General features: G+C 32.4%; 1 protein-coding gene across 1 annotated transcript; it reads left to right on the forward strand.

Moving 5' to 3' along the window:
* Positions 1 to 3,793: 3,793 nt before the first annotated feature.
* Positions 3,794 to 13,381, forward strand: LOC133304468 (uncharacterized). Its single transcript, XM_061504507.1, has 11 exons — positions 3,794 to 3,925; positions 4,381 to 4,551; positions 4,652 to 4,707; positions 5,956 to 6,021; positions 6,378 to 6,485; positions 8,147 to 8,213; positions 8,443 to 8,527; positions 9,741 to 9,901; positions 11,837 to 11,938; positions 12,598 to 12,820; positions 13,019 to 13,381. Exons 1-11 carry the CDS (start codon positions 3,887 to 3,889, stop codon positions 13,150 to 13,152), a joined length of 1,212 nt encoding a protein of 403 aa, XP_061360491.1. The 5' UTR covers positions 3,794 to 3,886; the 3' UTR covers positions 13,153 to 13,381.
* The last annotated feature ends 3,811 nt before the right edge of the window (positions 13,382 to 17,192 follow it).

Below are 17,192 nucleotides of genomic sequence, written 5' to 3' on the forward strand. Positions count from 1 at the left end.
TCTGCCCATGTTTGACCGTTGACCACAAAGCCTACCCGGGTACACCCCTCCTTACCCGGGTATTTTTTGAAATTTTTTGCCTACCCGGGTAGGGAGGGGTGTACCCGAGTATTTTTCTTAACACCTGGAAAATTGCTTGAATTATTTACCCGGGTAGGAAGAGGTGTACCCAGGTAAATCTCGTTTTTGTAGTTTGCATGGTTTTTGATAGAATTGCAATTTCAGCAAGGAATTCGTCTAAGGCTTTGTTACTAATCACACCTGCTTCCATTCGTTTTACTGCAATTTTTGTTCCATCATCCAATTCTCCCTTAATGTGGTGTTTGGTTGGGGAGAAGTGAAAATTTTGATGGGTAACTGCATGTGGGTATCTGTCATTACCACGTTTGATTGGAGGTTTTTCACTTGATTTTCCCATCTAAACCAGATGACTAGCAAAGGAGGAAGAGACCAAAAATTGGAGAAGTGCACTGTTGAGAAACCCGTTTGAAGATGTGGAATTGCTATTCAAAATCGGATAAATGAAAAAGTTTTTTATCACAGACAAGTTTACCCCTGCGATTCTTATCACATACACCCATAATCCATGTATGTTTTTTGTCAAACAGAGGCGTCTTTTCTCTATATTCTAATAGGGAATGTTGTCTTCCTCAATTGGGAAAAAAAGTTCCTGCCATCTTCTAGTTCAATGGTCCATATGGCAGTGATGGACTCTTAATGATTGGTTACACACTAATTACATTGTATCCAGATTATTGAGACTATTTCTGTTTATGGTGATTCAAATTTCATGTAATGTTATTAGCTAACTGGGAATGAGGTCATGTATTGCAGGCAAGGATGACTTGTCGTCTTGGTTTCTTTTGGCAGTATGAAGACATACTGATCATGTTGTCACGTTCCAATGCTTATACATATAGTATTGGAAATTATGTTCTTTTGTTGGTTAAGGTTACTTTGGCCTTAATAGCTTTCATGAAAGCTCAAATGGGTGAGGAATGATTGCATTCGTGCCGAGCTAAAAATATTAGACAAGTGCTTGTGGAGGTAGTGACAAGATGCATTTAAGATATGGTTTGAGGTAGGGTTGTTTGGTTTATTAGCTCCAGGGACTATGCTTACATATGATTTATACCACCAGACAGAACATCTTGGTATATTGTTCTGTCACTTTTTATATTTTTGAATGAAAGCCTACCATCTAGATTCAAGTGCTGGTTAGATTTTTTCTGTTATTTGTTATTCACATTGCAAAGTTGATTTTTAGATGCTGTCTACTGGATGCAAATCTGCAAATGGTTTCCATAAACTTAGGAACTGGTGCCACGGCTGGTGTAAATTGCACTACAGTAGCCCCCTGCCTTTGCATATGGTTCAGCTGAACTCGGGGGGACAGACGGAGACAACGATGGAATGAGTCAAACACATTTCTTTACGGAAGACAGAGACATTATTTATTGTGGTCCGAAGGATGTAATAAAACCAAGGTTGTTTTACGAGGATAGTTTCGTAATTTCATTAAATTTTCCCATCAATATTTTATCTTCAACCAAACACACATTCAGAAATTTAATTCAATCTTCCTGGTAAAATTTTTCCCAACCAAATAACTTTTTTAAAACTTTCCTATCTAACTCACTTTTCCTCCAGATCCCTAGTATTTACATTTTCCTAGTATTATAAAATTTCTCCCCAACCAAACACTACCTTATAAACAACGCCAAATCCACCATGACCTAGCTCATTCTCGGGGGCAAAATTCTTGGTCACATTTCTTAGAACCTGAACTGATATCACAAGATTTCCAGCTTCAAGGACATGAGAATCCCCAATTCCACTGTTGTTTCTTCTCCCAGACACACTCCCTGTTACAGTGGAAATGCTTCCATTGGTATTGTTAGCAACAATAATCTTTACGGTATTGTCTGAATCAGATGGATCTCTAGGGTGAATTACTAGTGAATCACCATCCTTTCTCCTCCTGAAATAATATACATAAAATGGAATGAGAAGAAAAGCTACAGCAGCCACACTCGCAATGGGGGCTACAATTGAAACCAAGCCTTTTCGTTTTGGATTTTGTTGTTTCATGAGAATTATTAGAACTTGAATTTGAGTTTCCTGGTGTAGGTTCAGCCTTCCCAGATCCAGATGGTGGTCTATTGTTCCCTGAGGAAGTACCTCGAGATTTACAGAACCCTTCTTATCCGGGTAAATAATTCAAGCAATTTTCTAGGTGTCAAGAAAAATACCCAGCTACATCCGTCCCTACCCGGGTAGGCAAAAAATTTCAAAAAATACCCGGGTAGGAAGGAGTGTACCCGGGTAGGCTTGGTGGTCAACGGTCAAACATGGGCAGATTGGTGTTATGTTTTTTGAGGGGGTTAAATATTTGAAATAGTTTATAATGAAGGTCAATTTGGCAATTAATTATAAATAAAGGGTTATAAGGGTCAAAAAGCCTAGAAAGTTAAAAGAAAAGTTTATTATGTATTAAAAAGAAAGGGATTTATCAATCTCATGCAACAGAGATAAGATAGTGAGATCTATTATTTTTTTTAAAAAAGAAAAATAAATAAAATAGTGAACCCCACTACTTTATTTCTGTTGCATGAGATAATTATATCATGTAACATGAGATGATTATTTTCTTAAAAAAAAGAAAAGAAAAGTTTATAAAAAGAAAAAGAAAAAGAACCATGGATAAGTTTGTAATAAATCCATCCTTATATAATAAAGTAAAGTCTCTACCTTCTTACTCATTAATTAAGAACCTCATTTTACAGTTAGTTAGCATTTTTGTAGTTGTTTTAATTTTTAAAAACTTTTAAATTATTGATTAATTTTAATTTTTTCACATTAAAATCTCTTCTTTTACTTTTAAAATAATTATTTAAATATTTTTATATTAAATTTTCTTTTCTTTTTCAATCTTAACTGCTAATATTTTCAAATTAATTTCTTCAAAATTCTTTTATATTAAAATTTTCATTTTTTCCCTGTAACATTAAATTAGAATGCACTATTAATTTCTTTTGAATTCAAATTCTTTTGAATTAATTATATATATATATATTTACTAAAAGTTTAAAATATTTTCTTTTGATATAAATTTTAAATTTAACCCAAACCAATTTTAAATTTATATTTCTTATATTTTCAGCTATTTCTTATTTCTATTTTTAAAATTTTAACTAAATTTAAAAATTTGACAAGATATTTTTCAATTAAAATAATTATTTATTTTTAAAATGTTAATTAAGGCAAAGAATTTATATGAAAAATCAATTACAAAATAAAAAAAAGTAATATAAAATTAAAAATATATGTGTTTTTTTAATAAAAAAGTATTGAATTTTGGTATAAAGGTATGAATTAAATAAAAGTATATTAAGAATCAGTTCTGCATCTTAGCAAATTGGGAAAGATATTAATAGGTGTACGTACTAGGTAGATTCAGAGATATTTTTTTGGTGGCCTGGTTCATAATAGAAAAAAAAAGGAATTGAGAGAAAAAAAATTAAAAAAGAAGAAGAAATAAAATAAAATTAAAAAAAGAAACAGAAATGGAATAAAAATTTTATTTTTATTTTAACTTTTTGGTAGATAATAAAAAGTTTTATTATGGGAAAGAAATTAGTGAATAAGTGGTGGACCCGAATAATATTAAATTTTTCCGTAGATTCGTGTGTATGATAAACGCACGTGGCGCCACACGAGATTCAGTCTCTCCAGCTCAACTTTTATACACTGTACGTTCATTTCTTCGCTGTTCTCACTCCTCACTCCTCAGAGAGAGACAAACAGTGCTGCTTGCTCGCTGTCGCTCCATTCTAGAGAGAGAAACACCTTTTCAATTCTCTCTCTCTCTCTCTCATTCTCTAAGATGGCCGATGAACCAATGCCAACTCGCTGGTCTTTCCAGGTTTTAATTTCTCTTTTCTGTTTGTTTCCCGAGAAAAATCCCCCTACACTAGAACCGTGTGTGATTCTCGATTCCTTCTTGTTTTTTTTTCGTTTTGATGCCACGATTCTCTGGACTAAATTTCGCTGATCCTAGTAGAACAATTTGTTACGGTACCTTGAATCATTGTGCAGTAGTAGTAGGAGGATCCATTTTTATTTTATTCTTTCAATGTTTTCTTCTTCCATTTTCTCGTCGTGCAATTAACTAGAGCTGTTCTAGTTGTTCGGATCGATTTTCGTTTGTGTTCTTACTAGTTTGCGGAATTTATCGGAAATTATACTTTGCTCTTTGTACCTCGTGTAACGTCTTAGTTTTTCGTTTGTTGACTTGGTTAGATGTGGTTTAGAATCTTGATCTGGTGGATTGAATTTTATTTTTACTGAGAAGTTGACATTCTTTGTTTGGATCTCCAGGACTTCAAAATGTATTATGATGTGAAGTTTGGTAGGAAGAAAGTCGTGGAGAATGGCGAGACTGCTGATAAAGCAGTCAGTAACGGAAGTTCGTTGGGCATTGCATCTAATGGCAATATGCATGCCAAAAGAACATCTGATATGGCTATTTATGAGCAGTTTCAAAGCCAGGTACTATGTCTGTTATATCAAGTTTCGTGGCGAATTGGTCACTGCTCCTTCAAATTTTACTGATTTGTGCTTTATCATGCTTCAATTTTCTCTGTTTCAGGGGCAGCATCCGAGGCATACTAATGGTTTTTCACCAAACAATATGGACGAAAGGCCGTACGATTTTTTCTTCCATCACTTTGTAGTTTTGGGCTTTGTAATTTGCACATACTCACTTAAAAGCGATAAGTGTTTCTTTTCTGCTGTGACAATTAATCAAATAAAAACAGAGAAGGAAAAATATTAGATTACTTGAGTTGTCAGTCAAGTTATAATTGGATATTGAATAGCTAGTTAACCAATTATTGAAGCCATTAGTTTCTATACTTGAAATTATATGAGAAATTATCTGTTTGAAGTTGATTAATTAGGTAATTGTCTGGTAGTGGTGTACTATCATTGCATATAAGTCAGTAGTATGCTGCCAAAAGTGAATGTAACTGTTAGTGCTAACAGTGGAAACCAATCTTGCTTGGGAGAATACTGTATTCTCTGAGCCTAGCAGGGCCTATACATGTGCTAATCTGTGTGTTAATTACTGGCAAAACTGATATGCATGAAATCCAAACGTAGAAGTTTTCAGAAAAGACTGATTCTTATATGTAATTTCGTGGCTGGCTGCAAAAACTTTTTGTATATATTGAATATAGTAATTTTAAAAATGGTGGGATATAGTCAGCTATCCAGTATTCCAGTTCTTGTCTTTTGTCATGTATTGAATGAAAGAAACATCAAATTTTATTTAATAAAAATGGCACTGGTGTAACTTACACTAATTATAGCAATTATTGGAATGTTAAAATGTTATTTGTATAACAAACAAGTAGGTTATCGTCCATAACTGATTGAACAACAAATTAGTTCAACTATGGCTAAAGTCCTTGATACTCAAAATTAGACAAGCAGGGTTAGACAGTGATAGGATTGAGGAAGTTTCTATTTTCTTTCGTTGCCTGAGGTTCATGCTTACTCCATATCTTTGAGGTTTTTGCCTCAACTAAAGGAAATAAATGGACAATATCATTTAGCTGTGCATATTTTAACAGCCACAACTGAAATTGATCCTTTGATCTTTACTCACAAGTCACAACTGTAACAATTTGTAGTATCATCTCATGGGTTCTCTGACTCTAAGGGACTGTATGGAAGATGGATAATTTGTTCCCAACTAAAGGGAAGAAGCAGGGAATATCATACAATTGTGCATCTTTTAGCAGCCACAGCTGAAATTGATCCTTTAATCTTTAGTCACAACTGTAACCATTAGCAGTATCATCTTGAGTTTTCTGACTCTAAGAGACTATATGAAAGATAGAGAATTTCTTCATTCTCTGAACTATTGATAATTATCCTTAACATTTTCAGGCAGAAGTCTTTGCTACCACCTTTTGAATCTGCAGATATGCGTTCTTTAGCAGAGAGCTTAAGTAGGTAAATTTTCTCTTCTTTTAATCTTTCACACACTTAATATAACTGATGACTACATGGAGGGGATACATTGTGAGTTGTCAAGGTTTACATGCTGGATTCTATTTTGTAAGTTTATTTTTCATGTATTTTTAAAGGGGGGCGGACCGGCACAGTGATAACACTGCTCCTTCATGACTGAAAGGTTATGGGTTCGAATCTAGGAAACAGCCTCTTTGCAATTATGCAAGGGTAAGGCTGCGTACAAGGATTGCCTCCACCTCACACTCGCTGGTCGGGTTTAACGGGAAGTGGTTTTATTTTATTTTAATTTTATATTTTTCATGTATTTTTATATAATTGCACATAACCATTGGCAGGGATATCATTCGAGGGAGTCCAGATGTAAAGTGGGAAAGCATCAAGGGGTTAGAGAATGCAAAACGTTTACTGAAAGAGGCTGTTGTGATGCCAATTAAGTATCCCAAGTAGGTATCATTATTGAAAACTCACTACGCATAGTATATCTTAGAGCTATTGATGAAATTTTTGTTTGACTGCTTGTCAAGGTATTCTTCTATATGTCATCGATGAGATCTTTTTGTTGGATATTGTAGATCATTCAAACTAATAAATAAATAAACTCATTTTTTAATATTTTAACATGAAAGCAGTGATAATAGGAACATAAGATTAACTTTCTCTTAGTTGAACTGTATGATGGCTTACATACTGCTTTAATTTTATAAGCAATATCCTATATATATTTTTCTTCAGCATGAACCAATATTTTATCTAGAACTTCCCAAGTTAATAAATTTACATTATTTATTTCATGATGTTATAAGGTCTGGAACTAGATGGAATATTCTTATGTATAAACAGCTGGAAATTCCAATATTTTGGGTCACTTTTATGTCTACCTTCCTTTACTATCTCCAGTATGTAAATCATACATATTTTTACTTAGTCAAGCATTTTCATTGTTTTCTGAGCATCAATATGTTAGTCTAAATGAGTCCTTAGACAATATTACAATGGCTCCTCTGTTGCCACTTTACCTCATAGATTGAATAACTTGCCTAGTAGGTTGCAGCACACAGGCAAGAGAGAAGTGGAAGTGAGGGTATTTGGAATTATGCTTTATTTGTGGAGTTATGTTATCTCTATCGAGTGAAATACCATAGTCTTTCATCAGAAGCTTCTCCCCTCACACCTTTTCTGAGATAGAGTAGTTTTCTTTGTTTCCTATTGATGGAACCAGTATTTTTCTATTGAACACACAAGATTGGAGATTAGCTCCTACAAGAGAACTGCAACCCAGAAACAAAAAGATGAACCAAATGCAGAGTCACTGCAACAGCTACAGAGAAAACTCACTAAACAGTAATTAAACAAGGAACTCCTCAAATGACCCTCCAAAGCTCACTCTCAAGAACCTCACAACCATGGTTCCAGAGAGATCCCTCAAATCCACAATTCTACAGATTCATGCGTGAGAGTCAATCCCAACCAAAATCACCTGCATATAACAGCCTCTCGATCTCTCTCCTCTAACTAATTGCAATGGTCTTGCATTGCTGGACCTGGGCCCACATGTCATAGCCCAACACCTACCTTACGGGTTTTGCCTCATGGTTTCTTCAACGGGGTGATTTACAAAGAGATTGTAGAGCTCTTATGAGCAAATGCACTTTTTTCTTTTATTTTCTTTCTATCTTGGTTGCTCTAGGAGGATCTTTTTATTCTCATTTTTTATACTTATTTTCCTTCTTAACATGTTTCTTTTCTTAATTTGATTTTTCTCTCTCTCATTTTAAAGTCCTTGAATTAAAGGGGACAAAAAGGAGGTCGGGTTGACTCTTATGTTTTGAATGCTGGTTGTCTGAAAATGACAAAGCAGCTTATGACCTCAAGATTTGTTATTTTGCAATTTTAACAACATCAGTCATTTAGTTTACTTTTTAAAAAAATACCGAGATCTGGATTTCAAGCACCTAGTAATGCCAAAAGTGGCTGCATTAAGATATTTTCCTTACTAATATTTAAATGTTTGCATTGCTAAACTTGCATATGTGCTAAAAAATATTCTAGAGATATAGAGTGAAATCTTTTCTCATGGTCAATTTGATCTTTCTCATGTGTCTAGGTACTTTACTGGTCTGTTATCACCATGGAAGGGCATTCTCCTTTTTGGCCCTCCAGGGACAGGAAAGGTTTGTATCACCACTCCCCCAAAATTTTTATAGGGTTGCTTCCTCAGTGTCATACTAAAATTGTAAGAGAATTTAATTTTGTGTGCGAATAAAATTACATATTCAAAAATCATTATGTTGTAGGAAGTATATAGCTTTTCTATTTTCATATTTTGATTTGATATATCATTTTTTTTTTTTTTTTTTTGAGTAATTGAATAACTACATAACTTTTGTTTGAATGTTGCAGACAATGCTTGCAAAGGCAGTTGCAACAGAATGCAAGACTACATTTTTTAATATTTCAGCATCATCTGTTGTCAGCAAATGGCGAGGCATGTTTCTAACAACCTTTTTTCTCCCACTTTCTGGACTATTTATGTTTCTTATGTAAATCTTAATCTAGGTATGAAACCTGGAAGTGTTCATTTTTTCAAGAAAGTGACTTAAATCTCTTGCTGAGCATAAGAGGAGGATAATGCTGGTGTAATTTTTTTAAAAAAAGATAGAATAATCTGTATTTGGAAGATAATACGACTAACTATTGTTCTTCAAATACTATGATGCTAGCAACTACCGTGAATCTTGCAAATTGATCATATACCCTATTTGGTTTGGAAAGGTCACTTGTTCAACACCTTCATCGTCTGTTTTACTTAGCCAAACAGATACAGACGGGCACACACAACATATATCATGTTAAAAAAATGCTGGTTTATTGTCAGAGTCAGAGGAACTCAAACATAGCATGGATGATTTGGATTAAAACAATTGGTTGCATGACCCTCTAAGCTACGCTCAACCTGGACCATTTTTTGTGTTTTCAGCTTCTCTCTCATCTCATTGTATAACCAATGATCTGAAAGAAAGAGTGTAGAATATATTTTTGTAAACTATATGGCACTATTTTTACATTTGATAGCTTTTACAAATTAATCTTCTTATTGATCATCAGGCTTTATTCTTCAAATGCCGTTAAATTTGGTGCATATGATCTCGATGATGAGAGCTTCTAATTCAATACTAAATTTTGTCAAGTTGCGACACAAAAAACTGTTAAATGTTGTTAAAAAATTATTTTTATTCCAGTATTATTCCTAATCACATGCTCATTTGTGGATGTGCACCTGCAGACAGAACATTGATTTGGAATGATTGTAGATTATAATGCATCTACTAATATAAAACTCTGACGTGAAGATACTGTTACAAAGATACTCTTGAATTGAAATTTAATAAATTTGTCCTTTTTATGTTTCCAACACCCAATTCTCATTATAAAGGAAATTTTTCTTGGAGATGAAATCATTGGAGGTATCAAAGAAAAATGTGTCTAAATCCCCGTGCTTTCCATTAGGTGATGAAACCTTAATGCAAAGATGTGATTTCTTGGCTACTTCATTTTAATTGCTGGCTTGTCTGCCTCCATTTCTTTTTCTTGATAGAAAGAGGGCTTTTAAAGTGCTCCTTATTCCTCTTTCTCTTTGTTGTATTTGTTATTTACTATTTAGCGAATATGTACATTTACGAAGTTTATTTAGATTGCAGGTGATTCGGAGAAGTTAGTGAAGGTGTTATTTGAGCTTGCAAGGCATCATGCGCCCTCAACAATATTTCTTGATGAAATTGATGCAATCATTAGTCAACGTGGTGAAGCACGCAGTGAACATGAAGCAAGTAGACGGTTAAAAACTGAGCTACTCATTCAGGTGATGCTTGTTTCTTACATTGTTCATACTTCCGTATCATTAAATTACTAATTAGATTAGAGTAATATGATTGTTAAAAGTTTTTATTTTGCTTTATTTTTACTGTTGGATCTACCACCAACCGCACCAATTGTTTATTTTCTGAGATGTCATATTTGGAAACTCTGTTGGTATGATTTCATCACTTTTGAATTGTTATTCTTTCATTTTGATGTCTGTGTTGTACAATGCAGCAGACTACAAATTTATGCATGGCAGTATTGGAGAAAGAAGAACTTAGTTTTCTTTGCCAATTTGACAAATTTAAAAATTAATTTGAGTTCAAAATTTGTTTTATATTTTATTATGTATTGTTTTTTCATTTATGTAGTTACATATATAAATCTGAGTGTGCTTTCTTTTGTTAATTTAAACATGAGAGCTAGCAACACACCCTGTGACACTTTGTTTTCTACACTTTTTATTATTGGGTGAAAGCTCATGCTGTATTAAATAACATAGGTCCACTCTCTATTAGTAGGCCTAGCATGGGATTTTACCCAATAATAGTGTTGAAAAGAGTGTCAAAGAGTGTTCGCTAGCATTTTTCTTCAAACATTGGAAATCTCTTTTTTTGAGGTTTTCTTGTCCAGCAAGCAATAGTAGGAATGCATATACAGTATATACATGGTCATAACTCATAAACTATTGACTACCATAAATTCCATCGATACAAGCTCATGAGTCTTGAGGACTGAGACTATAATTCAAATTCAGTAACTTCTTGGGTTTTTGCTTTGACTTTGGGCTTTAGTCAGTGTAGGACTTTTTGCTAAATTTTTTCTGTCATGGCACATCATTCAAATTAAAGATCTCATTAAAATCTTAAAGAACTACTTGAGTAAAGACTAAAAGGGAAAAAAGTACAGCTATTACTAGCATAATATCTACAATTGGATTTAAGAAAGTGTAGCCTTCAGGTAATTTTGCCAAGTAAAGAACTACTTGAGTAAAGGGCAGCATACAGGAAATCAAATTAAAGAAAGCAATGTTGGTAGTGGCTGCGGAAAGGTGGGGAATGTGTGCTGGGATGGACATTCTGTTAGTAGTTTGTTAAGGAGGGGAATATATAAATGTAGGAAAAGGGGGGGGGGAATCATGTACAGGCAGGCAATTATGTGATTGGTATATCTTCTTTGGAATTGTCCACCGGTTCATTGAATTCCTGACTTAATCGGTTCGAGCGTGGTTGGATCCATATAAGGGGTGGCTTTCCCAAGATCATTTATCCATTTTTAGGGCTCAAATTTGAGACCTCTGATTAAGGGAAACAAACTTCTTATCACTTGAACCAATAGTTGTTGGTACTGGTACATTTTCTTTGATTAGAAGCAATTACAGCCTAACCCAGTTCTTCAATCATTGTGTTAAAAACATAATAGCTTAGCCCTTATTAAATTAGTCCAGTAACTTGAAGATAGAATGTAAAAGGATGTGTCACATCCAAATCTGCTTAAATGAGCAGTGACGATAATCTTCAGATTTTTAAGAATTTCAGCACCCTACCATATTGTTTTTTACTTCCGATTTTATTTTTCATGTAATACTGCATTTCTTGTAGTTCCATTGACTTGTGCAGGTAGGTCCTTAAACATCTCATGCTTAATTTGAACAGTAAACAATGATTACTGAGATTATTTCTCGTAAATATTCAGATAGATTGTCAAAATTTTACTTATGCAGCTATCTTGACTTGATTCATTAGCTGTTATGTTTCCCATGATGATTGGCATTTGAAACTGTAAAAGATTTTTTTTTTCTTGGGAGCTTGTGCCCTCTGCAATTTAGTCTCAGTGCATCTTAATAAGTTAATATGCGTTATCAATTAACAATGGAGTGGCATGTGTATTCTACACCATGCTTTCTCCAAAATTAATCATTCGGATTAGATTGCAGATGGACGGTTTGACACGCACAGATGAACTTGTTTTTGTTTTGGCGGCAACAAATCTTCCCTGGGAATTGGATGCAGCCATGCTTCGACGTCTTGAGAAACGAGTATCCTTCTGATATATTCTTATGCTTAGTGTTCATAATAATTAAATAAGTCAAATTGTTCTAGTCCTCTAAATTACATTTTACTTCATTGGCTTTATAATTGTTCTTGGGGAAGAAACATGTAAGATTTGTTAGGTTTTTGATTTTTTTTTTTTTTTTTTGGAGCATGGAATAAATTATTGGGCATTTCCTATCGCCTCAATTCTCATGATTTCTAGACTACTGGAATTTGAACTTTTTATTCTTTACAAATGAACCTGGCACTCTATCTCGTTTTCTTGGTTTGTTATCTATCTTTGCATTTTAGTTTTACTCTGCGTAGAAATTCATTGCTAGACAAGTACAGGTCTATTTGTAAACTTGGTATGCATGAAGCTCGGTGTATCTTGGGTTTTTTTTTTTTTGGGTTACTAATTCAAGATATTAGGGACGTACAGGAATTTACTATTTTTTAGATCCATTTTGCAGATAAAAATGCTGCCACTTACATACTACATTCTTACACCCCCTGATCAGTAAATTGATGGTTATTCCCTATTACTGTAGAGAATAGATCATAGCTGAATGCGTTTTTAGATGATGCCCAATAAGCAAACTGATCTTGCAATTGAAAGCTTTGCGATCTTTTTCTAATGGTTTCCTTTGACCGTAATCAAAAGATCCTTGTACCACTTCCAGAACCAGTAGCGAGAAGAGCAATGTTTGAGGAACTCCTTCCTTCACTGCCTGGTGAGGAACCGATCCCCTATGATTTATTGGTGGACCAGACAGAAGGATATTCAGGCTCAGATATCCGATTACTCTCTAAAGAGACAGCAATGCAGCCCTTGAGACGCTTAATGTCACAACTTGAACAGCGACAAGAGGTGGTGCCTGAAGAAGGTATGTTGTTTACGAATCTAACCTCAATGAGTTAACTTGCCAAAATGTGTCTACACAGGAACAAGGATATATAGTTGTTACTTTAAGTTGATTTTTCAAACATGAGCAATTCTCATTGAACAATATGATGACTATTTTCATAAATATTTACTTTTTAATTTTACTCCTCGTGAACTAAATGTAATTATTGGGTTGCAGAGTTGCCAAAAGTTGGGCCAGTCAAACCTGAAGATATAGAGACAGCTTTAAAGAACACAAGGCCATCTGCTCATCTCCATGCCCACAAATATGACAAGTTTAATGCTGATTATGGTAGTCAAATACTTCAATGAAAATATGATGTTGTTATTGTTAGGTCGTCCACAATTTGATTGTCATAAAATTGCTGGTGTACAACTAGGAAACTTAATTTGTTTTGGGTAGAGTGATGATCTTTACAGATTTTCTTGACATATCCTTCGATTTGAGCCACTATATCACTTGAACGTTTTTGCAATGGTTCTGATTTTTTCACAACCCTCTTTTTGTGACTCTGCAGCAGTCATTTTCCATTTAAAATCTTTATAGGTTTTAACTTTGTATTGTTTTTCTCATTTATTAGTACAATGTATGTTTACCAACCTAAGTAACAAATGCTTGTGATTGTTTTTTTGTTCTAAATCCCTCGTTTAGTTTGAACATAATGTTATCTTGACATATCACGTCTACTCATAAGTTTTTTTTTTTTTTTAATTAAATTTTTTAAGACACTGTAATAATTAGAAAATGAGGATATATACTTCCCATATTTGCTCATTGTGCAACTGGGAGTCCACCTTGAAAGAAAAATGAAGCATAATTTCATGTTTTGAGAAAAAGAAAAGTTGGATCTCATTCTATTTCACAAAATTACAAATTCACTTATGTATATAAGAATGAATATGATCATTACTGATTATTAGGCTTGAAAAAAATCATTCTTCTGTATTTTTGTATTAACAAATGTATAAAAATTTATTCAGAGTCCGCATTACGAAATGCAGAGCCAATTTAATCAGTATGGGTTCCTTGTAAATTAAGGATCAAGGAAAAGAACCATCTTTGAATTCATACCCAATTAATACGTTAACACGTCTGGCCATGTGTTATTGTATTCTTCAACTCGTCATTCAAAATTCAAAGATACAGGAAATGCGTATCCTCTTTCCCGAAAATCATGAATACTAGTAACTGGAGATAGGTTATATACACTGACCTCTAAAATTACATCGTTTTGGATTAATGAATGATTTTTTGTAAATCTTTTTATCATATAAATTTTAACAAAACATCATTAATTAATTCCTTTAAAATTATAGAAATACTCATCATTAATTCAAAATAACGTAATTTTGAAATAATCTATCTCCAGTAATTGGAGAAATACTTTACCCTTATGAAAATTACACCATTTGTCGTCGTCTTCTTCTTCTTTTTTTGAAATATGCCACATTTGTCTTTCTTATTTCTTTTTATAAAGCTCGACGGACGAAAATTGTTTTGGTGAATGTTTAAAGGGGAAAGTGTATTATTATATTGAGATTTCAAATAAAAATAATACATATATAATACATTTCTTTTCTTTTTTGTTTATTGAGATGTAAGACATAACATCATAAATGAATAATATCAAGATAAAACTATTGATGCAAAAATGATTTCCGCTTCTCAATATTAATATTTTTTCAATCGTTCTTATCTTTCCAAACAACAGATAATGTCCCCAAAATAAAAGTAATGTATAATATTAACAAAGATGATAGCTAATGTCAACCGCAGTCATTTAACCTCTCTTTTCCAAACAATAAAAAAATAGAATTATTTCACGACACATGAACATAAGCACCGGTACGTAGCGAAATATCCCTAAACTTTCTATGCAATGTTAAGCGAAAGCGGGACAACATTTCATCAAAACGTGTCCTAGTATTCAAACCTATGAAAGATTTACACATAACGTGTCCTATGAATAACTGACCATCCCATATGTTATAGTCTATTTCTCATCTTTTGCACATGGTTTTCTTTCCTATAGCCCTAAAGAAAATGAATTCCCTTTTTTTTTTTTCTTTTTTTGTATATGTTTGCCGAAAAATCGAATTCTGAATTCTGAATTTTTTTTATGCATTTAAAGTTATTATTAAAATTCGAATCATGACTTTATTTAGATTTTCATTCATAACAAACAAAAAGTTTTCTAAATCAGCAAGGGATTAGAATTATTTCTTTCATTTTATTTTATTTTTTATTTTAATTTTCGTTAAGGCATGGTGTCTGTACGTATTCTATATATGTCATATATCATTTTGATTTTGTTGCAGGTTCATGTGGAAGTAGGATCTATATAGGAAGAACATTTACTGCAGCAGATTGGGTCAACTATTCATTATTTGTTAATTTCTGAATTGTTTGTTTCGTAAGTGTTTTTAGTTTACAACCTTAGTGCTAAAATGTGTGATAATCCCATTTCCACATGTAAATTTATAGTATCTCTGATATATTTATAAGTTATATGCAAGTATCTTGTGATTACAAAGGATGATCACAAGTAGCTTGTTATTTCCTTTGTAAGTTTGTCTTTTATTGGAAAGCTAATTTATTAATAAAATAGCGTTATAAATTAAGTTCTCTCTTAAATATGTTTGTTAAGTCCCATTTAGTATTTTATTTCTCCATTTGTCTTCTTGGGCTGCAAAATATAGAACCTGGACGTAACAAGCTACCTTATTAACAATAATGACTGAGTAAATGAAATTACAAATTACATGAGTTTTTCAAGAAAAAATAAAAAATCAAGTCATCACAATGCTTAAAATCAACTACATAGATCATGCGGATGTAGTGCATATTATGTTAAAAAACATATGTACGCTTTGTCGAAATAACATAATTCTTAAGAAACAAACTAATTAATTGTTTTTGTTGTTGAACAAAACAAAAAGATTTTGTTTCATTATGATTTAGAAGAAACAAAAAAGATATCATTTACTATTGGAAGGGGAAAAACTAACCATTTAGGGCCTCTTTGGATGGATATTTTATTCTCCAAAAGCTATTTTTTTCAACAAAAAAAAAGTATTTCTCACTTTAATTTTGTTTGGATGTCTATTTTAAAAAACAATAGAAGTCACAAAAAAGTCGAAAACTTACATTTTTAGAAGTTAAAAATTTTAACTTCTAAAAAAAGCAGAAGTTAAAAGTCAAATAATTTTTAAAAAAATTAAATATTTTTATAAAAATATAAATAACTTTAAATTTTGTAAAATATATTTTTAAAAATAAGAAAGAAAAAAAATTATTTTTTCTGAAAGGAGAAACAAACGGGCCTAGAAGAGTTAACGACTGAAATCGCTTTCAGAAATTTCATTTGTCAGATACGAAAAATTCAAATATAAGGTATTATATATATCCAGTGGCATTTCGGTGTTTTAAGTGCAGACCGTCTCTGTTTGTACTTTGTAGCTTATGCTATATTATAGCAAGTCACGTCATGTCATATATCCTGTCCCATTCTATAATTGTTATATTGTTATGTCCTCTATTTTTAAAGTAACAAAGTCAAACTTAAAAAGATGGTACCAAAGTTGCTTTTTAATTACCTTTTCTCTGCACGTATATTAACACTTCTCAACTAATAACTCAATGTGGAAATATTTTAAGTTCAATATTAATCAATCATTTCACCGAGTGAAAAGTTTAACGATTAAGTAAGGGCCACATTAATAGTTAATGATTTTATATTAGATTTTTCTAAAATACTTTCTCATATAAAAATTTATTGAGTTTAAAGAATGGTAAGTGATCACAATCTCACTCTCCTCGTTTCCAAAAAAAATTAAAAAACTAATTTATTATTTATGTTTCAAGTCCAATAACTCTTGTGCAAGGGATGCGTTAAATTAAAATATTAATATGATCATTACAAGTTGAGATAGTACTTTAATAATCAACTAACACTATATTCTCGACAATTCCCGATATTAAATTTGTAATTTTTCGTAAGGTCAATGATCAACAAAATTATGATCTGTCCTGTAGTATGTTATATTGAGGTTAAACCTCTTAATATATTTTTCCTTATATGCAGCGATACACATCATTCTTAATTCTATTCTTAAAATTTAGAACTCAGTGGATGATCGATGTTAAACAATTTTAAATTTCATTATTTTCTGTACTGTTTAGCCTCTGTTTCTAATTTAAACCCTTTTACTTAATTATACAACGGGATTATTAGGTAGGATTATTTTTAATTTATTTTAAAAGAAGAGAGAAAATGATGAAATTGTTTAGTCTTTAAGAGATGAGTAAATCAAAGACAAAGATACTGGTCATAAATTAAAGATAATTTATC

This window comes from Gastrolobium bilobum, unplaced genomic scaffold (assembly GCF_033153095.1).
Source record: "Gastrolobium bilobum isolate Gb01-03AN ecotype WA unplaced genomic scaffold, APGP_CSIRO_Gbil_v1 utg11839, whole genome shotgun sequence".
NCBI classification, from domain to species: Eukaryota; Viridiplantae; Streptophyta; class Magnoliopsida; order Fabales; family Fabaceae; genus Gastrolobium; species Gastrolobium bilobum.